Genomic DNA, 25695 nt, shown 5'->3' with positions numbered 1-25695 from the left:
AAATAATAGATATATTACAGTTTGTTGTCTTATCCTGAGGTACTTTGACATTTACATAGTCAGTGGTGAATACTGGCTCAGATTAAACTGTGTGTTAGCCTTGGGAGATGATTTCTGAGACAGACCAAGTTGGGAGTGTAGTGTAGAAAAATTGTAACCTGCCCCATTTAAAAAATGAAAGACACAGCTTGGCCTGTTTGGCAATAATGAAGGGAAGGGGGCAGAGAGGGGAAAGAAGAGAAGAATCCTGCCCCTTCATGCCATGTAACTGCTCTTTCTTCTATACCATGTATAGCAGGACTATTGGGAATTATTGATGGGTTTTCCCCTTCATTTACATGGTGCACTTCAGAAATGACTGATGTGAACACCAGCAATGAGATGAAGACGATGTATCTTGATCTAGTCCCACAATGGAATGACTGTGTCTCATTTGTCTGCCTTGCAGTAGGGCCAGAGAATTTTCAAACAGAGAAAAGTCATGTTTTCCCTAACTGCGGAGTTATCTTCCTTGGCTATAACCCGGAGCATGCTTTCATGCCACGAGGATGGGATTTTAGGTTCTGCTAAACCTGATTTCTGAGAACCAGCATGGTGTAGTAGTTTGAGCATTGTCTAGGACTCTGTCAAGACCAGGGTTTGAATCCAAATCATCCATGGTAGCCCACTGGGTAAGCCTTGGCATGTCACACTCTCTCAGCCTCAGAGAATGGCAGTGGCAAACCCTCTCTGAACAAATCTTGCCAAGAAAACCCCATGATAGGGTTGCCATAAGTGAAGTCAGAAGTTAGTTGAAAGCAAACAACAACCACCTGATTTCTAAATACAGCAGTTCCTTATCAGAGTTCTCATTGGATGCAAACTGAATTGGCCTGGGAAGCCATGTTGACCCCTTTAGGACTAATCTGGCAGATCTGTTTGTCCTGGCAACTGGTATGGTACACAATGCATGCATGTACACCAGCCATAATCTGCTTTTCCAGTCCAAGTCAAACAGAAGCACAGACACAAATATTGCAAGTCAGTATATGACTGAGAAACTGAGTGTTTGCTGACCATACTACAGTACTCAATTGCAGCACTTTGGTCCAAAATTCAGTGCAGAAGTAACCCAGTTTGAGATTGCTTTAAACTGCCCTGGCTCAGTACAACAAGGGAATGCTGAGGTATGTAGTTTATTGTGCCACCCGAGCTCTCTGACAGAGGCGGCTAAATGTCTCACAACACTACAGTTCACAAGATTCCCTAGCATTAAGCTAAGGCAGTTAAAATGGTTTCTGCAGTGTGTTTTGGACCTTTGATACCAATCAAATTGCCATGGTTGCATCACAAGGAATCCTTGGGAAGATATTATTGCTCTCTTGGCAGAAAATTCTAAACTAAATTAAATGCTAAAGAATGTGCTTTTAATGGCTTTATGGTATTGTATTTCAGCTGTTGGTTTTATGCGATTTTAATTGTGTTTTGCAATGCTGTACTCCACCTTGAGGAGCCAGCGTGGCCTAGTGGTTTGAGCACTGTGTGAGTGGACTAGGCCACAGCCACTGTGGCAGTAGTTACATGCAGTGGCCTGAATCCCTTGTAAAGTGGTAGCAGACTATACTGCTTTATCACTCTAGCAGGCAAACAGGAGTTAAATGAGAGTTAAACTAGGGAAAGCCAGGAAATGCCTGATGTTTATCACACAACATTTCCTGGTTTTCTCTAGTTTAACTCTCGTTTAAATCCTGTTTGCCCCTTAGTGTGATAAAGCAGTAAGAGAGATGGGCTGGGATGTGCTTGTGATGGGCAGACAGAGTTGTGTTGTCAACTGCTTGTGTTGTCAATTGGACAGAAGAAAACCTTACTGAGACCAATTGAGACCAACCTGTATATAAGCCTGTATCTGCTGCATATCTGGGTCCCTGCCAAAGGCATCTTTGGACGCTCAGGTTCTTTGTTTTGGGGTTTTAATAAAGATCAGTATCTTGGATCTAGTCCAGCTGAAAGTGACACCTTACATAGGCAGAAGTGACAGTTGGGTCTAGGACTCTGGAGACCAGGGTTTGAATCCCTGCTTGGCCATGGAAACCCACTTTCACACTTTCTCAGCCTCAGGGGAGGCAAAGGCAAACGCACTCTGAACAAATCTTGCCAAGAAAACCCCAGGATAGCTTCACTTTGGGGTCTTAGGGAAACTTAGGAAACCATTTGAAGGCACACAACAATATCAGCAACAAGCTGGGTGTTGTAGCCCCTCCCCTCAAAAAACCACTTTCTCAGGTTCTGAACTGCAAAAACTACATTACCCAGCAGGCTCTGCAACGGGACCGGAAGTGAGGCGTCCTGTCTCGTCGTCACGTGGTTTCTTGCTGAGCGGGCCATTCGGAGAGGGAAAGGAAGGAAGGGAGGCGTCATGTCCGAGCCTGAGTGGCCCCAGAGCCTGGTCCCTCTGAAGGTGAGCCCGGATGGAGGACTGTTGGCAAGGGGCCCCAGAACATGTGCAGAGTGCTTTCTGCCTCTCGTCCCCAGCCTTTTGGGATTAGAACCACGGGCCACTGAAGGGGAGGGACACAGTTTGTCTTGGTTTTTTTTGTCCTCTTTCCCCCTGAAAACCAAACCAAACCAAATATATTTATATAACAACCTCTTTAATGAGGCAACTGCAGGCACCTCGCTTTGAGAAGACTTGGATCAGACCAGAGGCTGCAGCCAGGAGAGGAGGAGGAGGAGGAGATCAGGAACAGGGAGGGCAGGGCTAGAAGATACAAGTATTATTATTATTGTTATTATTATTATTATGCTTTATTTATATAGTGCTGTAGATTTGCACAGACGCTGTACATACAATCAGTAAAATAGATAAAAAACCAAATAAACCTGCCAATAAAAAAATAATACGTAATAATGGCTGATAGAATTCAATAAAATAAAGCAGGCTGCAAATTAAAAATTACAGATAGCAATCACGCAACGCCTGGCTGTGAAGATAAAGTGTGAAGATCAAAGTGTAAAGTGTGAAGATATACTGTGCAATTATATATATAATGTGCAACTATATATATAATGTGCAACTATATATATACTGTACAACTATATATGTAATGTGCAACTATATATGTACACACACACATACTGTGCAACTATATATATGCTGTACAACTATATATATATATATATATACACACACACACACACACACATACATACACACACTGTGCAACTGAGCACCTGTGGAAAGATACAATCCTTCAGATATCCTGGACCCAGGTCCATTAGGCCTTTCTAAGTAATAATAAGTTATACATAATAGTAGGCCATGGAAGAGCTAGAGAAGATCCTGAAGAATCAAGATATACAACTGAGCACTAAAGTTAGAATTGTCCAAGCCATAATATTCCCCATCAGCATGGATGGATGTGACAGGGAGGAAAAGGACATAATAAAATAAAAAATAAAGTGGATAAAAAGAAGATCAATTCATTTGAGATGTGGTGCTGGGGAAGAGTGCTGAGGATCCCATGGACAGCCAAGAAGACAAACATGTAGATTTGTGTTTGTGGTGGTATACTAAACGCCACGAGGGGGAAGTGCCTGGGGGGCACGCTACATTTTGTAGTGAATTCTGATCTGTGTGGCTCTAGGCAAAAGAAGTGTGCCCAGTTGGGGCCATAGACAATTTATGTTTTATTATAAAGCACAGTCTTCCAAACTAAGTTTCAATTGTTGTTATTATTATTATTATTATTATTATTATTTTAATGCTGTGAGCCGCTCTGAGTCCCAGTCCTGGGAAAAGAGCGGGATACAAAAATATAATAATAATAATAATTTAGTTATTTGTTGTTTTTAATTGCCCTAGAGTCGATCCCAACTCATGACAATCCTGTGATGAGACATCTCCAAGACCCCATGTCCTCCACTTCTATGATTAAGTCCTGCAAACCCATGACCTCCTTGATTGAGTCCATCCATCCAGCATGCAGCCTTCCTCTCCCTCTCCTTCCCTCCACCTTTCCTAGCATTATTGTTTTTTCTAATGAGTCCTCTCTTCTCATAATGTGTCCAAAGTATGACAGCCTCAGTTTGATCATCTTGGCTTCTAGGGATTCAGGCTCAGTCTGTTCAAGACCCATTTGTTTGTTTTTGTGGCTGTCCGGTATCCTTAAGCACTCTTCTCCAGCACCACATCTTGAATGGATTTTCTTCTTACCTGCTTTCTTCCCTGTCCAGCTCTCACATCTGTGCACAGTGATGGCAAATACTGTGGACTGGGTGATCCTTGTGTTAATGCTCAGTTGTTTAGATGTATATTTCAGGATTTTGTCTAGTTCTTTCATGGCTGCCCTGCCTATTCCTAATCTTCTGATTTCTTAATAATTTAATTAATTTAATAATTTGTTTTATTTATATACCGCTATTCCAAAGATCATAGCGGTGAACAGCAAGTAAGCTAATTAGCAAGTAAGCTAATTTGCCCCCAACAGTCTGGGTACTCATTTTAGCGACCTCGGAAGGATGCAAGCCTGAGTCGAGCTTGGGCCCTTTTGCTGGTCTTGAACTCGCAACCTTGTGGTTTTGAGTGAATGGCTGCAGTACAGGCATTTAACCACTGCGCCACCAGGGCTCTTGACTGCAGTCTTCATTCTGGTCAGTGTTTGATCGAAGTTATGGGAAATCTTTAACTATTTTGATTTCCTTGTTACTTAGGTTGAATTTATATAATCGCTCCCTGGTCATTATTTTTATTTTCTTTACGTTTAACATTAGGCATGCCTTTGCACTTTCTTCTTTGACTTTCTTTAGTGATTGTTCCAAGTCTGTGAAGTTTTATGCTAGTACTATGGTGTCATCAGCATATCTTAGATGGTTTCCTCTCCATATTATATATTCATACTATTTATATACCTTATATGCATATACATTACGTAATATTATACATTAATTCAATGTATATTATTCATATCCCTTATATTCATATACATTATACTCATATACATTATTCATTATACCTTAATATTATTCATATTCCATAATATATTCCAAAATCCGTATTGCCTGCAAATTCTTTTTATGGAATCTAGCTACATTTTTCTTATTACAAAAATAATTAACATTTCTAGAGCAGTTTACAGAGGAAGATACTTTCTCGATGTATAAATTTATGGGGAGAAAAGCTTGTACACTTTGTTTCAGAAATATGTAAAACTATGTATGGAAGGTGCATGACCTTTAATTATAAAGTACTCTATATATTCATGTATACGTCTAGAAATTCTAGTAAAAAAATTGACCCCAAAAATCAGAGTTGACTTATCCATGGGTCACTGTAAGTACTGTACTTTAATTCTTATTTTAAAAAGAGGGCGATTCCCTGGTCAAAGGCAAGAGTGTAATCTGTCCTGGAAGTACTGTCTCCCTTTAACTTTCTCATCCATCCAATCTTTAGGGTGAGCATAAACAGTTATGCCTGCTGGGATTTTGTACACTTTTTTGGTATTATTTGATTTGCTTTATCCTTTAGATCCATTATTACATGCCCCTAAATTTTACCCTCAATGTGCCTACAGCTCATATAAAAATTCATGATTTTGCCCCCCAAAACTACCCTGAGGTCAACTTACAGCCAGATATATATGGTAAATTTTGGATCTTTGTGAGCAGAGGCAGGGTAGAAAATCTGGTGCTTTCCTGATATTCCAGGTTTGGTTTTTCCCCTTAAAAATGGCTCTCAGGTCTGCTCAGGAAGGTGGAAAAGATTGCCAACTGGAATAAAATAGAATTACATTATTTCAGAAGCAGCAAATGAACCGATCAGTTAAAAACAGCAATAAATAAAATAACTGGTGTGATTTAACTTTCTGAATGGACAAATTGGCAATGCTGATCAAAGAAAAATCTTTAATTTTAAGAAAGATTGGGAATTGTTTTACTTACTTGCAGTTACATTTGGGATATGAATCAATTGTAGGTTTTGTTAAATAACAGAGTGTTTTGTAGAAATACAAATATAACATCATGTAAGGGAAGTATAACAATTAGTGTTACACATCTGTCAGTTAGGCTGGGGAAGACAGTATTTGTTAGTTTTAGTTTAGCAGTTGAAAGGATTTTTTGTAATTGTATTTGTTTTAGTTGTATATAAAAGTATGTTTGGGTTTGGGTTTAATAAAAATATTTTTTTAAAATTAAAATAACAAGCATCACAACAATAATCCACAACCTGGGTCTTTTTAAAAAGAATCTTAAAACCTTTTTCTTTCAACAAGCTTTCCCCCCATGAGTTGTGATTTTATGTCCTTTCCCCCTATCTTGTAATGCTTTTTGCATTGTTTCTTGGAGTTTAAACTCAGCTGGCTGTGTAATAGTTTTTAACATGAAATTTTTATATATTGTTTTTATTGCTATGTATGTAGTTCGATGTTGAAATTTTAATCTGTACGCCGCTTTGATCATCGTGGAAAAGTGGGATAAAATACAATTTATTATTATTATTATTAATAAGAATGAACTAAAGCACCATGGAATCCATGTATAGGTTTTATTTTCAGCCAAGTAACTTTTTTTGTTCAACATTGTACTTATTAAAGTCATGAAGTTAAGTCTAAACCTGGAATATAGTACAGTGTGCAACTTTTAATAAACTACTACACTATAAATGCAGTGCAGTGTGGATGGCACCTGCTCAACTGGCCAGCTAGCTACTCTCTTCTTCCTCAGAGGGTATATATACAGTATATGCCTTCAGATTACCTGTCTACCTTTGGCAACCCCATGAATTTCATAGGATTTTCTTAGGCAAGTTCCTTCCTCTGCATGAAAGCCTACAGCACCTGGTATTCTTTTTGACTGTCCTGCTTTAGCTTCCAGTATCAGACAGGATCTAGCGTTTTTAGGCCCTCTTCTTCCAAAGTGCTCTATTCCATTTCTTCCCCCATCTCTCATAGTTACTGAACTGAGCATGTCATTGGGGTGTTTTTTGGATCCTATCTCATTTTTCCAGTTTTCTTTCTAAATGTTTTTTACTCTACTTTTATAAACATTGAAATTCCTGCAGACCTTCACCTGTGTCCCTATTTTGCACAGTGAATTTGGTACTGGCCTCATATGGAAAAAGAATTTTTAGTGTATTCTACTACATTTTATTATCTGCCTGTGGTTATTTGGTTCATGAAAGTGTTCTTTTATGCAAAATAATTAAAATCCAGATTATACAGTTGATAAGATCCTATTTTACTGTGATCAGAGATTAAAAAAAAAGATTTTAATTGTATATTTTCTAAATGTGATGTTGATGATAAACAGCGACCTCTTTGTGAGTCCTGAAACTGAGAATCTGAAGAGGATTGATATTTTTCTGGTCAAAAGAAATTGTCTGGCCAGAAGTATTTTTCTAGTACTAATGCACAAGCACGACATTGAGATTTTAACAGCTGGCAAATGTATAGGCCTTCTAGATATTTCAGATTAATACTATCATCAGCCTGAGTCAGCATAGGGGATGACAAGGAATGATAGGCATTGCAATCTGACCAAAATTTGGAAGGTTTTTCAACCCTGGTATAGACTCATTCATGATTAGAAACTAATTGTAGAGTCATAGAGTTGGAAGAGACCATAAGGACTATGCAGTCCAACCCTTTGCCATGCAGGAATACACAGTCAAAGCACTCCAGACAGATAGCCATCTAGCCTCTGTTTAAAAACCACCACACTTTGGGGGAGTGTGCTCCACTGCTGGAGAGCTCTTACTGTCGGGAAATTCTTCCCTAATGCTGAGGGGGAATCTCTTTTCCTGTAGCTTTCACCCATTGCTCCATGTCCTATTCCAGGGGTTGGCAACCTATGGCCTGCGGGCCGCATGTGGCCCGCCGAGGCCTAGGGACCAGCCCCACCCCTGCCCTACCTTTGGCCTCCGGCGCAGGTGCACGGGGGCTTCTGGCCTCCGGCGCAGGTGCGTGGGGGCCTCTGACACAGGGCAAGCGGTGGGCAAGTAGGGGCAAGGGGGGCAAGGAGGAGCAAGGGGGGCAATTGTCTATAGAAGCCTCAGAAACATGCATTTATATTAAAATTTTTTAAAAAATCAGCAGATTTTTTGCGTGTCCTCCATTTTTAGAAAAGTGTCCTCCATTTTAAATTTTTGTCCTACATTTGGCCTGGTTTATTTATTTATTTAATATAATAAAATTGGACAGGGCAGAAGCTTGGGGGGGGCATCAGGGAATTATTTAATTTTTTTTTTTGGCTTCGGCCCCCTGAGTTGCCTGAGGGACAGCAACCTGGCCCCTGGGTCAAAAAGGTTGCCTACCCCTGTCCTATTCTCTGGAACAGCAACAAATAAGCTCGTTCAATTCTCAATAAGACACCCCTTTAAATATTTAAAGATACCTGTCTTTTTACCCCTTAACCTTCTCTTCTCCAGGCTAAACATACCCAGCTCCTAATTCTTCATGATTGGGGCATGCCCTTCTGTCCAATTTGCCCATGGCATTAATCTCAAAATCCTGGGGTAATTGAGTGACAAAAACATATTTAGAAGCCCTCTTCTTAGGGTTGCCATAAATGAGGAGCTCCGAACCGGGACAAATGTAGGACAAGGCTTAAAATGTAGGACCTTTTTTTAAAGGTCCTACATTTTAAAACCTTGTCCTCCTCCTCCTTCCTGGCTTGGGAGGAAGCCTCGGCCTCCTCTCAGGCCGGGAAGGATGCAAGGGCTGCTCCTCATCGCGGCGATCACCGCGGTGGGAAGCAGCCTCCTCCCGGCCCCCACTCCCTTTCCCGGCCTCTGTGGAGGCTTGGGCCTCCATAGGGGCCGGGAAGGAGGGAGGAGAGCGCCCCCGATCGCCGCGATCGTGGGCGGCCCCCACTCCCTTTCCCGGCCTCTGTGGAGGCTTGGGCCTCCATAGGGGCCGGGAAGGAGGGAGGAGAGCGCCCCCGATCGCCGCGATCGCGGGCGGCCCCCACTCCCTTTCCCGGCCTCTGTGGAGGCTTGGGCCTCCATAGGGGCCGGGAAGGAGGGAGGAGAGCGCCCGCGATCGCCGCGATCGCGGGCGGCCCCCACTCCCTTTCCCGGCCTCTGTGGAGGCCCAAGCCTCCATAGAGGCCGGGAAGGAGGGCCAGGGCCGCCTGTCATCGCGGCGATCGCCGCGGTGGCAAACGGCCTCCCCCTCCTTCCTGGCCTGGGAGGAAGCCTCGGCCGGCTCCCAGGCCGGGAAGGAGGCGGAGGCCGCCCCTCATCGCGGTGATTGCCGCGGTGGGAAGCGGCCTCCTTCTCCTCTCGGTCTGGGAGCAAGCCTCAGCCGGCTCCCAGGCCGGGAAGGAGGCGGAGGCCGCCCCTCATCGCGGTGATTGCCGCGGTGGCAAGCGGCCTCCTCCTCCTCTCGGTCTGGGAGCAAGCCTCGGCCGGCTCCCAGGCCGGGAAGGAGGCGGAGGCTGCCCCTCATCGCGGTGATCGCCGCGGTGGGAAGCGGCCGCCTCCTCCTCCTCCTCCCTGGCCTCGCTGGGGCCCGGGAGGGAGCGTCTCCGCGGCTGGAGCTCCAACCGCGGAGAGCCCTCCCAGGCCTCAGAAAGGCCTTGGAGCCGCGGCGGCGGCGGAGGTGGCCGCGGTGGGCGGGGCCGTCCCGGTTTGGGCGCCAAACCGGACCGGGACCAGGATGGCACCGCCCAAACCGGGATTGTCCCGCCGGGGGGCGGGATATGGCAACCCTACCTCTTCTGTATAATTATATTATGTATTCCTTCTCCCATGTCTGTTTCATTTACTTCAGAAGTGGGTGATTTGCAGGTAACATTCAATCCCACAAGCTTCCCTGATGCCCCCCCCCCCCCCAAGCTTCTGCCCTGTCCAAATTTTTGTCAGTCATTTTAAAAGAATCATGGGATTGGAAGAAACTACCAGGGCCATCCAATCCAAACCCCACCATGTAAGACCATTCTATCTCTGTTTAAAAACGTCCAAAGGAGGAGATGCCACCACTCTCCGAGGGAGTGTGTTCCACTGTCAAACAGTTCTTACTGTCAGGAAGTTCCTCCTAATGTTTAGGTGGAATCTATTTTGCTGTAGTTTGAATCTATTGCTCTGTGTCCTAGTCCCTGAAGCAGCAGAAAACAAGCTTGCTCCATCCTCAGTATGACACCTCTTCAAATACTTAAACAGGGCTATCTTACCACCTTTCAACCATCTCTTCTCCAGGCTAAACATACTCAGCTCCCTAAGTCTCTCCTCACAGGGCATGGTTTCCAGAGCCTTCACCATTTTGCTCAGCCTCCTCTGGACTCACTCCAGCTTGTTAACATCCTTTTTGAATTGTGGTTCCCAGAACGACACAGTATTCCATGTGAAGCCTGACCAAAGCAGAATAGAGTGTACTATTACTTCCCTTGATCTAGACATGATACCTCTATTGATGCAATCTAGAATCCCATTGGCTATTTTTAGCTGCAGCATCACACTGTTCACTCATGCTCAACATGTGGTCTACTAGGACTTCTAGATCCTTTTCATTGTCAGTCACTGATTCTAGAGATCTTCAGGAGGAACAGGTTTGTTCATCTTCAGTCCCCATCTCCTCCCCATACCTCTCCCAAAATGGCCCACAGAAATTGCAACTAGAAGTAACATCCAGTTTCAAATTTCAGTCCAAAATGGGGTGGTGTGGCTGCCTTCTGGGTGTGACTGTTGAACTCCATTCAGTTGCCCACCCCACTTTACAGTTGTTCCTCTGAATGTGCAGAAATCAGAGTGGAGGGCCTTAAAGCATGATCTCTCCTCTGTGGATGGTATCACTGAGTGGGTGGAAATAACAGCAAGAGCATTTATGTCACACTTAGAACACAGAGAAAACTATTTGAGGTGTAACTGATTGTTTGGTTATAGAAGCTTCTTTGGAATCCAGAGGCCATCCAGTCAGTATTATAGATATAGGCATCCTTTGTTGTACAGCTATTCAATAAATTGAAGATCCTGTTAACTCAACTTATGGGGGCCATAAGTCAGCATGCAGTAGCATCTTTCTGCAATAGCCTTGCATTAGCAGAGTTTTGGTATTTCATCTTGAATCTCTTTCAAAGGAGCTTCAGACCAGTGTTGCTGTGATTGCTTGTGAATCAATTTATTCATGTCCCTGGGTATTTTTTAAGGTTACAGTTTGTCGCTCTTGTAGCATGGTAAATGTGGAGAAAGCGGCTGCCGTATCATAAACCAGAGGAGTTTTAAATTATTAAAAGAGAAATATAACAGAAAAAGATCCATGAATCTTGCACAGGTTTTTCAGAAGGCATTAAAAAGTTGGTGCTAGCAAAACCAGAGGTCAAATGGTATATCTAGTAGTTATTTGTAAGATGGCAGGCAGAGCGTGCCTCTTAAAAAATGTTTTGTAGAGTTCTTAGCTAATGCTTTATAAACAATTAATTACGTCAGTAAAGTATTTTTAAATACTTAATTATACAGTACTTTGTCAGTCAAAGTAAAGTATTTATGAAAATTCCTTAAGATCTAATGGTTAAAGGCATGAAAAGGCTAAAACATGCCAGAAATGCAATGCAATAAAATGTAGAATAACATCATATTAAAAACAGACTGCAAGCATTAAAAACAGCAAAACAGACAAAGTATTAATAGGCTTTAAAACTTTAAAATCTTTAGTCAGGAAGTAATCCACAACAGAAGTGTACGTGTACATAGTTTTAAACTATTGTAGCTTTGAAAGTGATTTTAACTGTTGCTTTGTTTAATATGTATTTAAAATCTTATTTAAAATATTTATAGTTCTAATCTGGAAGTGTTTTTAATTGCTTATCTTGTATGCTCACTGTGATCCCATGATGCAGGGCAGAATTACAGATCCAGCCATGCAGTGATTTGAGCATTGGAACTATGACTGGAGATTAGCATTTGAATCTCATCTTAGCCATGTAAAGCCATTGGTTGACTCTGGGAAGGTCACATTCTCTCTGCCTCAGAGGAAGACAATGGCAAATTCCCTCTGAAGAAATCTTTCCATGATAGGCCTGACTTAGGGTCACCATAAGTCAGATGCTACTTGAAGGCACACAAGTAGTAGTAGTAGTTTGATATAGTACTACATAAATAAATCAAGTTGTTAGTCTTAACTATAGTAAAACTATTAAGTCAATGGGAACTTGGTCAGTTCTTATATAAGTTCATTGCAGCGCTCTACTCACGTTGCAACTAACAGAATTAGGACAAAGAGATGTTATAAAAATTCTTGCTTTAGTCTAATGCTCTCGAGGATTTCATACCCAGCAGGCAGCGGGTAAATAAATAATAATAATATCAGCCATAGTAAAGATAGGGAGAACATTTTGACAATGGGAGCCTAAATCCAGTTACTAGTCCCAACTAGAACAGATTTGCTGAAGCGATGGGATTTAAGTAAATGTCAATTTACTAACATTTGACTGACTCAGTGGGCTGGCTCTGCTTGCAACTGACATCGGATTTGGACTAAGGGGTGGCACCACTGAGAAAGCACTTTCTTTTCTCTATCATGAACAAATCAGGACCCTCATCTCCATCAGTTCCTTCTTCATTTTCTCCTAATGATTTTGCTACTCACTTCACTGCTAAGAGTGATTTAATTCGTTCTTCTTTGGAAGTACCTTTCTGATAGGTCCTTTGTCCCTAGGTAACCTTATCGGCTCCTACAGTTTTCAGTATCACTTATACGCTGATGACTCCCAACTGTATTTCTCCAGTCTGGAACTCTCTATGGATGTTGAACAGCGACTGCCATCATGTCTTTCTGCTATTTCTGCTTGGATGCTCCATCGTAGCCTTAAGCTCAATATGGACAAGACTGAGCTACTTGTTTTCCCGCTGAAGCCAACTCTGCATTATTCATTTTCAATCAGAGTTAGTGGCACTAATATTCAACCTGTGAAAAAAGTGTGTGTGTTGGTTTCATTTTTGATTCTTCCCTTTCTTTCGTTTCTCAAATTCAGACTGTGGTAAAGTCGTGTCGGTTCTTTCTTTATAATCTAGCAAGAATCAGGTCTTTTCTTTTTGTTTTTACTGCTAAGACTTTGGTTCACACACTGGTCATTTCTCACCTGGATTACTGTAATTCTTTGCTAACTGGGCTTCCTCTTTCCCATCTTGCCCCCTTGATTTCTGTGCAATACGCTGCTGCTAGGATAATTTTTCCGCCCACCATTATGATCATGTCACTCCATTGTTGACGTCCCTTCACTGGCTCCCGATCCTGTTTAGAATCCGTTATAAGCTGTTATTAGTAACTTTCAAAGCCCTTCATGGTTTGACCCCCACCTACTTGTCCACCCTTGTTTCTCCCTGTCTCCCTTTTCACGCTCTGCACTCTAGTGATTCGGGGTTTTGATTCAACCAAGGAATTTCTCTGCCCCTACTCAGACATGCCCTTTCTCTCATGCTGCCCCCTGTTTTTGGAATCTCCTTCCCTTGAATTTGCGGACCACCACCTCTTTCGACTACTTTAAGTCTAAATTAAAGACTATTCTATTCAACTTTTGTCATGATTTTATAACCATTTTATTTGTATTAATTTACACTTTTATAGTATTGTTTTAACCTTGTTATAGTAATATTTTATTAATTTTATAATCTTTTTTGTGTTTTTAGATTGTGCACTGTAAGTAGGCTTTTGTTTCTATTTTGGATTGTTGTTTTCTCTTGTAAAGCACTATGTAAAGCCTATGGTGCTATACAAATAAATGTAATAAATAAATAAATAAATAAATAAATAAATAAATAAATAATAAGAGTCTTCTCTAAAAACACTATGTTTTATTGTATACATCTGTGCTAACACCATTGAGATATGCTGGACTTCAGCTTTTGTCATCACCAGCCCTCATGACAAACACATTTACAGGGTATTGGGGTGGAGAAGGCTGGCTTGAACTATTATGGATGGCATTATTGTTGAAGTTCAATAATGAAATCAGTTATAAGTGTCTTATCCTTTATAAGTAGATTCTTTCTTAAAATGACTTTTATATTATAACCTGAATGTGTCTTTTTGACCCATCTTTATGACAATAAACATTTGTAAACCTGTTTCAGGAATTAGATAACTTGTTGCGTTGTGGGATATGTTTCGAATACTTCAACACTGCAATGATCATTCCCCAGTGTTCACATAATTGTAAGTATAGAAGTGATTTTTCAACCTATGTTTAAATGTTCTGTGTACATGGTATTAATTATTTTTCATTTTTGAATTTCTTAGCTATGTGTAACAAATTCGAGCATTCATGGAATTTCCCGTATGCTGGGGGTGGGGGGTGGGGTCCATAATTAACTCCTTGCGTAAAGGAAAGGAAAACTGTATGTTGTTGTCCATTAATGCTTGAATGTTTTATTTTTTAATGTGTTTGATGTGTTGTTTTTTTAAAAAAATTCTCATCCAGTCCAAAAAAGTAAGATGTACAATATGAACAGTAACTAGAAAATTGAAATTACATGTTGAGTATCCCTTATCTGAAATGCTTGGGATCAGAAGTTTTCGATTTTGGATTTTTTTAAATTTTGGAATATTTTGCACATACATAATGAGATCCTGAAGATGGGATCCAAGTGTAAACATGAAATTCATTTATGGTTCATATGTACTGTATACATATAGTTGAAGATATTTTTCTACAATATTTTAACAATAATTTTGTGCCTGAAACAAAGTTGATATATACAGTGGGACCTCGGTATCTGTGGGATCTGTTCCGGACACCCCCCCCCCCCCGATACTGAATGCCACGGGACCTCAAGTCCTGTTGTCTCCAAAGCATTCGGCCACACTGCCATTACAGACAGCCACCATTGTCCTTAGTGGTGGTGAGTGCATGTGGCTGCACCACTATTAGGGACTGGGATGGGGGCTTATTTGAAGTCCCATTGTCCCTAATGGCAGTGCGGCGGCTTGTACATGCCACCATGGAGGACAACATGGACTTTCCTTCCATGGATGCTTAAGTCCGCAGATGGGAAGTCCATGGATATGGAGGTCCCATTGTATTGGATCATCAGAAAGCCAAGGTGTCACTATCTCAGCTGTCCATGAAAAAGGGATTTGATTTTGGAGCATTTTGGATTTCAGATTTTTAGATAAGGGATAATCAGTTTGTGTCAAGCATCTACCAGGTTTGTTGCCAAGGGTGCCACAGAACTTGAAGCTTGGACTGGTTTGATAGCAGACATGAGTTTGCTGTCAAATAATGAGATAGCTGTCATTATTTGATCAGAAGGACAATCATGATGTTGGTTAGCATCATGAATTACTGGCAACTCTGTTTTATCAGTGCAGACAAGTTTGCCAGTTTATGGATTGAATTATCTGTGGCTCTGTTGTTTATTATTGATGTATCTCCTACTCCTGCTTCTATTTTATTACAAAATCATTTCATGGGACAAATTCCCAAGTAATTATGCATAGGAAGGTAGGTACATGTTCTAGTTATGCTTACTAGTTGGTTGTTGTTGTTGTTGTTATATTCTCCCTTTTACCCAGATTGGAATTCAAAGTGGCTTACAACAATTAAAAAAATATTTAATATCAACAAAGTCCACATGTTGAAGCAGAATTGTTTAAATTGTTTAAATGTTTAAATGTTGTGCATTTTAAATTTTAAGGTTTATATTTTTAACATGTTTCATTTTAATTCATAACAGTTTTAATTTTTAAAATTGTTTAAATGTTTTTTAAATTTTATATTGTATTTTTGAATTTTCTATTGTTTTTAAATAAGGTGTTAGCTGCTTTGAGTCCCTGTGTTGGGAGAAAGGCAGGATAGAAGAAAATAAAATAATAATAAAAATAATTTGGTTGACCCCAAACCATATACAGTGCTCCCGCATCATATGCGACTGCGCTATATGCGGATTCCAGCATACGCTGGAAGCTGCGCCGGTAAGGCTTCTGCCATGTCCTGGAAGAAACAATGGGGCACGCCGGGTGCCCGCCATGGGAATGCGCCCCAATGTTTCTAATGGGGCTTGAGTTTACGCATTATTTTCCTTATGCGGTGGGGTCTGGAATGGATCCCCCATGTAAGGGAAGGGCCAACTGTAGAACCTCCCCATATGAAAATACATCAAAATGTCCCCACTTCCACTTGCACCTCAGAATCCCATACCCCATGCCTCAAATTCTTCTGCCGTCCCTCTCAAAATGGCAAGAGTAAACCACTTCCTGTAACTGATTTTCAGAGGGACTGTAGAGGACAGTGGAGGAATCTGGGCTTGTTCTGGCAGGTGCAGCCCATATGGGGCCAGAGGGTGGTAACTGGCCATTGGCCTCCTTGTACTTGTCCTCCCTTGACTTGAATTCACTAGAAATCTTATCTCTTGTCAAAACCACATTCCATTTCCAAACCCGTCTCCTAGGAATGGCTTTTAGAGAAACTCTGCTTTGACTATGGGAGTAGAATTCAGAAACATAGCCATGTTAATCTGGAATATCAGTATCGAAAGGGAACCTGTAGAACCTTTGAGATTAACTTTATAGCAACAGCAGCTAAAACGCAGCCTTCTCAAACTAGCTTTGGGGAACTTTGGCCCCTCCAAAGATTGTGCAATTCAGCTGTCAAGATCTCATGGTTGCTGTTTTCCTGTTGTCTCTCAGATGATTCTGTGTTCTCTCCACCATATGGCTTTTGTGAGGAAGTAATATCTTCTGGTTTATAGATGATTATGAAATGCATTGACATTACTGGAAATTATTTGTAGGAGCACCGTGATTTAATGTTTTGCACATCTAGAGATTAATCTTATGCATTACTCCCAAATTGTGCATGTAGGATTTTTGTGTTGCAGTGTGGAAAAGGGTTTGACACTCTTTCACTGCAAGTCCATGATGATTTTTCCACATCTATATTCTTCATTTTGTCTTACTTCAGCACCCATTAACTAAGGCAGGATACGCCACAATGGCAGCCCCGGAGGCCCTGATCCGCCGCTTTTCCAGGCTTTGGGGAAGTGGTAAAATGCTACTTCCCCGCTGCCTGGAAAGGGGTTTCCTTGGGGCTTCATGCCCCAAGGACACCCCAACAGTGGTGGGGAAAGAGAGAAAGGGGCCACTCGGCCCCTTTCTCTTTTGTATCACTGGCGCAGCCGTGTAAAGGCTGTGCCAGCGATACGCAGCGCGAAAGGAGCTCTGTTTTGGAACTCCTGGCATTGCTGAAAGGGCGCCACAGGCACCCTGCAGCAGCACCAGGACATAACGTCCGTGACATTTGGACGCGACACGGCTGTTACGTCAAAATGGCGGCACCCATGTAGACAGGGCTCCACTATTTTGATATCCCAGTGACATACTAGGGTTGCGGGGTGTATATAAGCAACGCCCCGAGGCAACCCTAGTAAGTCGCCAAGATGTGCTTAATGGCCCATCTGTACAGGGCCTGAGTTACCTACTTTTAGAAACCGTTTAATGTACCTGGGACAATTTGATTTGTCCATCCTGTGTGAAGCATTGTATTCTTTATCCCTCTAGCCTGAAGATATTATACGTTGTAGATTAAACTTGTTGTTAAAGAGTAAGATGTTTGGCCATCTATAGATGTGCCTGGCCACGTGTATGGATATTCACAGGTAGGATATCTTGTAAAAATCATGGATTTGGGTCCATAGCTTCTGTACCTGAATGGAAGAGCTTCTTTCAGTTGCAGAAAGGACTACAGCCAAGGTTTCTTTAGGAGGACAAGGAGTGGGTAAGCTGTTGTTGTTCATTCCTCCTTTGGAATGATACCTCCATGCCATCTTCCATACCGTTCTGAAGGATCTCCCCAGCTTTCTGGAGCATGGAATTTTAAGAGGCCGAGGGAGCTGCAGTGGGAATTGGTGGGAAAAAACCTTCCTCTCCTATCTTTTGACAGGCCTGTACATGAGTGGACTTCCTCTTGAGGGAACTCTTGATCCAAGACATTTTCTTTGCTGCAAGTAATCAATTGTCAGAGAAATGGTCTCTTATACTGGAAGCTCTATGGACTATTCTTAATAAAAGTGTAGCATCATGTCTGAATCATTGGTATATCGTGTAACAGAAAATTGTATAAGGTATTTGCGTGTCATGGAAAGAACTATTTCAGTGTCCATTTCTGAATCTGCCCTCAGTGTACCCAATTTCATTCCAACTTACTAGTTAGCTGTAATCCTGACTGTGTTAAAGAAAATTATTTCATTTTTTGGCACTCATTATCTTGTAAACTTCTATTATACTTTATGTTCTTAGATTTTTTTTTTGCTGAACTCAAAAGTCTATTTTGTATTTCCTTCTGGGGAAAATGATAATTCTTATTAATTTTAGTTGCTTCTTTTCTCTATATCTTCTGCTCCTTTTTCAGATGGAGCAGCCAGAGTTGTAAGCAAGTTCGATACAATGGCATTGTGAAAAATATGTTATTTAGAGGACATGATGGACCTCTGTTCTGTAAAATAATGGCTGTTGCTGGCATTCTGTTGAAGTATTGCTTCTGCAAGAATATAGTTCTGGTAATGCTTTGTGCAATCCAGTATCTTGAGTCTCAGTCTCTTTTTTTCTATAGTGAAATTTAGTGGATGTTCCTAAAAGTTTAGGCAGAGTGTTTTACTGTTTTTACTTGGCAGTTCAGTAGTTTAGAGTGCTGTAATGGCCTAAAGTCACAAGAGCCCCTCTGTTTTTGGATGCTAAGCAGGGTCAGCCCTGATTAGTACTTGGATGGGAGACTACCAACCAATACCAAGTGCTGTAGGCTACATTTCAGAGGAAAGAACTGGCAAAACCACCTCTGAGTTTTTCTTGCCTAAGAAAACCCTATAAAGTTAATGAGGTTGCCATAAATCGAGAGGCAAACTGAAGGTACATGCGCACACACAATTCAGTTTGTAGGTGCCATTTGCCACACAAAAATGTACTACATTGTCACTGCAAATACAAATAAGGTGGAGAGGTGATGACTGTTTTTTTCAGTTGGCTTTACTGCTTATCTTTGGATGTGTTCCAGCACTCCTGGGACATGAATATTGAACATGGCATAAATCAGTCCCATCACGTTCTAAAATGCCTCAGTTCCCAGGAGGATTTCAGGGCAGCCCAATTAAGCTGATTTGTATTCAAGCAGGTGTAAAGCATTTTTCTAATATGGATTTTCATACATGGCATTTTTTAAAAATAATGTAACATTAATTGTGTGACTGCCTAATTGATCAGCAGCCTAGCGCTTGAACATGAACTTTATTAATGGCTCCAGTGCTTCTTAATTTTCTTCTTAAAGGGTGATGTAAATTGATTAGGTAGAGAATTTCGAACTTGCATCAACCCCAGTTTGGTAGGGAACAAGGACTTAACAAAGAATTAACAAGTATGCCTGATAGTAATAGGATCAGAGACTAATGGCTTTTGTCCTAGAAAATGTGAACTCTTTGGGAAGTTCATAAACATAAGGACAGATTAACACAATTTTTACTAACGTTGCTTGGATTGTCAAGTCAGTGTCTTTTAAACATAGTCATGTGACATAATTTCCAGATGCCATTTTGACTGATTTGTATCTGATTTTTAAAAAGATTTCTGTTGTGTCGCGAGGAGGTTTGAGGAGAATTTGGGAAGTAATGGTTTGGGTCAGTTTGGGGACAAAAAAAAAAGATAATCTGAAAATGTGTTGTTATTATTAATTTCTTTTTTTGTCTGAGAGCTTCGAAGGGCTTCTGGATGGCTTCAGGGGCCAAACGTACAGGTTCCCAGGGCTGAATGCAACCCAACGCCTGCATATCCATGCACAGTTTTTAAGGAAAATCTGTGCAGTGTTTTAAATAAAAATATTGTGCATCCTCTTTGTATTAAGCTAGAATTCTGCATAATAATCAAACAAGTGGTATACAGTATGCTTGTTCCTGAGTTGTTGCTTAGTCATTGTTCTGGACAAATAGCTAGCAGAAGCAAAGCATGGGATAGCAAAAGTTCTGTCTCCCTTGGCTCTCTTGTGCTACATTATGTTATCTTGAAGTCCATTAGTTGTTATATTAGTTACAGCTTATGAAATTTGTCCATTCTACTTGTAAGGCTTCCTTATATGATTCTTTCTACTTTGTCACACAGGTTGTTTGGGAAATGCTTGTTCATAATTAAAGAGCTGCACATAATTGTTGTTGTTTTAAAGCTGTGGAGAACCAATTTGAAAATTTACATTTCAGCCTTTGCCAGTTGAGAAGTAAATTACCAAAATGGTACTGTTGTCAAATAGCTGATTGCCCTAATGGTATTTTGTGTGTTATTTCCTCTCTCTTTGCAGATTGTTCTCTCTGCATTCGTAAGTCCCTGTCCTTTAAAGCTCAGTGTCCTACCTGCTGTGTGGTAAGTGGTAACCTCCCTCTGCCGTATTTCTGTTTCAGCAAATGTTTTATATTGTAAAGTTACAATTAAGGGCCCTTGGAGATATTAATTTAAGTCCACTCTTTCCCTCATTTTGAAAACTACCCTCTGTTCCATGACCCTACAGCTTTACAGATCTGGTATTCTCTTCTGCAACACAGTGCCAGGGTTCTTTGATGGATTGCTCTCTTTTCCAGTACCTCTGTTGGCAACCTCCCTCCACTACCGTTTCAGGCCTCTTGTGCATCCATTCCTGTTGTTGGGTGCTTTCAAGTTGTTTCCGACTTATGACAACCCTAAGACCAACTTATGACAACCCTAAGACCAACTTATCACAAGTTTTTTTTTGGCAAGATTTGTTCAGAGGGGCTTGCTGTGAGTTGCAGCTGCAGACAATGTCATGGACAAAACTGTTTGAGATACATTCACAAATTCATGCAAGAAAGTAAAGCAGCTTCAGAAAGGATAACAGAAAAAAATTGGAGAATAGTGGAATTTAAATTCTTTCCCTTTCTGCAGGTTATTGAATAGGGAAAGGATTAAGCTATATCTCATTCCTTTTTTCCTCAGTTCTTTACTCCTATCTACTACTTCTTTTCAAAATAAAAACCTAAATCTTCCTTAGAAAGTTTTTTGGGGGATAGTGTCTTAAATACTTCTTTCCTTGCAATGTGATATTGTCTCCTTAGATTAGCCCAGAGACAAAGCCAGTGCTAGTCTATTGTACTAAAGAATTGTTCCTGGGCATGTAAAGCTTTTTCAAACTTTCATGCCCTCTAAATCCCCTTCCCCTAAAATCAAGACTGCATGTCTTAAATCCCTAAGTGACATACTAGATTTTGAACCAGACCTGATTATATGCATAATGCCCTGGGAGCATTGTTATCCAATATACATCATCATCATTATTATTATTATTATTATTATTATTATCATCAACATCATCATCATCATCATCATCATCATCATCATTTATTTTATAGGGCCATAAATTTACATGGCCCTTTCCAACAAAAAGTAATAACAATAAAATCCTATCAACGGTGTGCAATCTAAGGTATGATGATGATATAATCATAAAGGAGATGAGATTGAGCTGTATTTATGAGACTTGACTCATACAGTATTTAAGTAAGCAAACAGTTGCTTAGGGGAGGCATTTTGGATATTTTGTTATAGTGAGGAATTCTTTTTTATAGGCATAGAATGACAACAGACTCATTCATGGCAGCACTTTCAATGCTTCAAAAGTAACTCTGTCTTTGCTTCTCATCTCTGCTGGGTCTAGTGTGGATCATTCTGGTACTTTGGAGTGAATAACACTAAAATCAGAATTTCGGGACTTCCGTACTAAAATATTAATGATAGTAATAAATGCAAAAAAGACTCCTTTATGAACTGAAGCAGCTCTGTTTTAAACTGAGAAGTTTATTTGGTTATTCAGGTTTTAAGGAAAGATTATTTTGGAACATAACTTTCAGATGGTAGGAGCCCTGGTGGCTCAGTGGTTAAATGCCAGTACTGCAGCCACTCACTCATAAACCACAAGGTGGTGAGTACAATCCCAGCCAGAGACTCAGGGTGGACTCATCCTTCTTAGGTCACTAAAATGAGTACTCAGTTTTATGGGGGTAATTGCTTACAGTTGTAAACTGCTTAGAGACTGCTTGGTGCGGTATAAAGCGGTATATAAATGAAACTGCTATTGCTTCTATGGTGAGTGATTTCTATCCCCCAGTCTGAGTGTTTATTTATTTTTGACCAACCTCATAGAGTCAGTTCATATAGGGTGAGACCAGACTTTTTGGACTTGCAGGTGTCTTTGGAATCAGAGAGACTGAAATGGGTGCCAGTCACAAAATGGCTGCCCTGGGATATTTATAAACTTTCTTGCTACTTGCAAAAGAGTGAAGAAAGAGACAAGACTACAGTGGTACAAACTGTTAATATATCTCTCATCTGTGTGTTTGTCAGCAGGGGACAGCAGAAGTTCAAATATTCATGTGGTCACAAAATTTGCTGTGGAATCTGGCCCGCTCATATGCAAACACACATACAAGTGACTTTTCTTGTATTTGCACTGTTTCTTACACTGGTATCTGATCTCCCTCAGCAGCTATCAAATGTAGCTTTACTCAGGCAGATAGAAAACAAACAAACAAAAAACACTTTCGATTGTGCACCTTAATCGGGGGCATTTTCTGACCCCAGTGAGAATTCCACTATGTTCCAGGGGATAAAAACTACAAAATTCTGTAGGTTCAGAACGAAGGATGTTCTTCAGTACCCATACACTCAAAACCAGAAAATGTGGAATTTGTGAGTAGTTGCAAGTCTTCCTTGTCCCCAGAAAATGTAACAACCCCAATGCTGTCACAATGTAAAAGCATGAATCTGAGGAATAGATGCTAATTATTTATGACAATTTACCTAGCATCCCACCCCAAGCTGTCATCAGATGAAATTTCACATCTGTGCACATTTCAGATTTGAAAACATGACTTATTTTGTAGAAGGAAATCTAAGTGCTGTTTTTAATTTTATTTAAACAGCGTTTTTCTTAGATTTCATACTGTAAACTTTTTCCTAGATTTCCTGTCACCAAATAAAAATAAAGTGCCCCATTGGTAATCAGAAAGTGAGGAACTCTGGCATATCGGGTATACTATTTCTGAAACAGAGAGTGAATTAGTGTGCAGCTTGCTGGTTCTAAATATTTTGTTACATAATAAAATGACATGGACTGCTAGAAACTATTTCTACTAAGCCATATTGGAATTAGTTCAGAGTAGTTGGATTTTAGCACATTTCTTACGATACTTTGTCTAAAAGTGTTAACAAAAATTTTGATAAGCTCTAGTGGCCTAATTTGTTTGATTTTTAGTCTCTTATCATAAAGGTCTGATTTAAACTGCAAATTCTTGAAAGTTAAGTCCTGTCTAGGCTGTTGCTCTTGAGGCTTGTTGCTGTTTTGAAGGCTGCTTTGTATACATCTCTGGAACAAATAACTTTGTTTCTGCCTTTATATCTTTTACATAAAAAATGGTTTTTTTTTGTGTGTGTGTGCGCGCGCAAAAGAACAATATTGTTTTGGCACTCTACAAGCAGAGATAAATAAATAGGAGATCTATAAAAGAAAAATTTGTATGCAGTGAATCTTTGTTGAAAGTGTATCTGTATATTCCATAATTAATTAAAATTTAGCCTTCCCTTTTTAAAATCTTTGCTTCCCATTTCTCCCATTTTCTCTTTGACTTAACATTATCATGAAACTTCAGTATACGCCTTTTCCCTTCAAAAATATAGTTTTGGCTGTGATAAAAAATACTAAATTGCTTGAGATTAAAAAGTTTGTTAGTTTGCCTTTAAATATACAATTGCTTTTTAAGTTTGTAAAACATATGTGACTCACACACCACTTTTCAAAATTTCTCAGTCGTAGGCAGATTGGCATTTTTTTTTCTAATGCCAGGGATTTATGCCATATTTGTGCCCATTGGCTAAAGCTGTTTCTTCCTTTCCTGGGAACTTGCCACAGATCTGCAGATGGCTGGGAGACCTGCACTCTTCCACAGACCATTTTGAGTAGCACTGCATTCTAGCTGCTTAGAGGTTTTTCAGGAAGGGTGGTGTGTACCTGATATATGTTTTCCTTTCAAATATAACAATTTCACTGCAGGAAATTTAAGAAACTGCAAATGGCTAAGTAAAACAATGTTTTCTTGAACATTTTCTGTTTTTTTTCTAGGCAGCTGCAGGACCTGACCTGAAAAATAACAGGATATTAGATGGGCTTGTAAAGACTTTCCGTTCTGCAAGGTAACATGCTATTTTGTAGATTCCACAGAGCAAATGCAAGATGTGAGTCAGTACTCATTGGGAACTACAGATTAAACTGTAATATATATTGAAATTACAAAATCCAAAAATGTTTACAGTGCAAGGGGATGTGTGATGTTTCTGGGTCAGGGCTATATTGGGTATTTTCATATTCATTCAGTATTTCATGAAGGCATGTACATTCATAGATTTGGGTGCAGACAAGTATGTATCATCCCTGCACCACCACATTTGTTGGAGGTTTTTGGGTCAGTAACCTCAGGATACAAATTGGAAGCAATTGCTGGAACAGAGACAATGTGAGAAGGAAGGAAGAGGGCAGGTGATAGCTCATTGGTAAAGTACAGGCTTTCTCATGCAGGAAGTTTGAGGTTCAGTGCCAGGCATCTTCACTTGAAAGGAACAGATGCCACCAATAGAAATGGTTGCAAAATAACTTTGTGTTAGTTACTTGCTAGGGTTGCCATATGTTGAAAAGCAAAAAAGGACACATTTACTGACAGACTATGTCAAAGTACCCCTCACTATGATGATTCTTGCTTTAAATACTCTATAAGTTCTGAGCAGTTATGAGAGACGCCACTGCTCCTCTGTTGAGTCAGTATAGCACAGTGGCCACCACAATTTTCCCCCAATGCCCCTCCATGTCTTTTTTTTATATTAGGTCTACTGTTCTACTGGAAATTCAGAGCAACCAACCTAGACAGCTTCTCTCTTTGCGCTCAGTGATCTTTGGAGCAGCAACTGGGCAGCTGCCTGAGCAGCGGCTAAGAATACTTCTCGGTTGCGGCTTGGCTGGCTGCTTGGTCACTGCTCCATTTGCACCTGCTGACCCTGGGAGCAGCAACAAAACAGCTGGTTGACTAGCAACCGAGAAGCCTCTCACCCATGCTGCCCTTCCAGCAAAGAACAGCGTGGGCAAGAGGCCTCTCAGTCACTGCTCAACCAGTTGCTCGGTTGCTGTCCCCAAGGGGACTGGGTACAAAGGGAAATGTATCTCTCTAATGAGGAAGGACTCTCAGTCCTTCTTCATTGGACACAGAGGGGTGTAGCTGGTGTGTGTGTTTGTAGGGGGTTTACAGAGGCCACATTCTCTGGACTGAATTGACCCTGGATACTCCTTCCCTTCCTTCCCAAGAGATGTCTTTTCCACATAGCTTCAAGGGTCTCTCCCCTCCCCCCCTCCCCAAACACATATACTGACATTGTTGCTTTTGCTACCTCTTCTCTCAGCCTGTCTGATGAAAGGAAGCAGGAGCAGCAATGCAGCTCCAACCTGCCAGCCATGTTCCAGCAAAGCTCACAAAGTTTAAGCAAGGTCTCAAATTTGAAAGCTCCTTTTTTCCCTGCTATTTCACCCCCACTGCCATAAGCTCCTAACTTCTTTAACCAGTCAGTCAGTCTGTCCCCAAATGGTGCCACTTTGGGCCACAGAAGCAATGACCTTTGCCCAAGCCTCACAAGTTCCCAGCTGCCACTGCCACTACTAGTGAAAGATGTAGCTAAGGGAGTGAGCTCACAGGAGCAGGCAAAG

At 40.9% G+C, this 25695-nt stretch overlaps 1 protein-coding gene across 5 annotated transcripts in view; it reads left to right on the top strand.

The window, feature by feature from the left end:
• The first annotated feature begins 2295 nt into the window (after positions 1-2295).
• RAD18 (RAD18 E3 ubiquitin protein ligase) overlaps positions 2296-25695 on the top strand; it is a 185405-nt gene continuing 162005 nt past the window's right edge. For all 5 annotated transcript variants that reach the window (XM_089520335.1, XM_089520324.1, XM_089520343.1 and 2 more), the window contains exons 1-4: positions 2296-2437; positions 14042-14123; positions 20242-20303; positions 24070-24140. In XM_089520335.1, coding sequence (XP_089376461.1) covers positions 2396-2437; positions 14042-14123; positions 20242-20303; positions 24070-24140 — 257 coding nt within the window. In that variant the 5' untranslated portion in view covers positions 2296-2395. The remainder of the gene's footprint in view (positions 2438-14041; positions 14124-20241; positions 20304-24069; positions 24141-25695) is intronic.

Source organism: Sceloporus occidentalis, unplaced genomic scaffold, assembly GCF_023333645.1.
Source record: "Sceloporus occidentalis isolate IW3139 unplaced genomic scaffold, rSceOcc1.0.p SCAF_1, whole genome shotgun sequence".
Taxonomy (NCBI): domain Eukaryota; kingdom Metazoa; phylum Chordata; class Lepidosauria; order Squamata; family Phrynosomatidae; genus Sceloporus; species Sceloporus occidentalis.
Note: the sequence above shows the minus strand (reverse complement) of the source record. Positions and strands in the feature narration are given on the sequence as shown.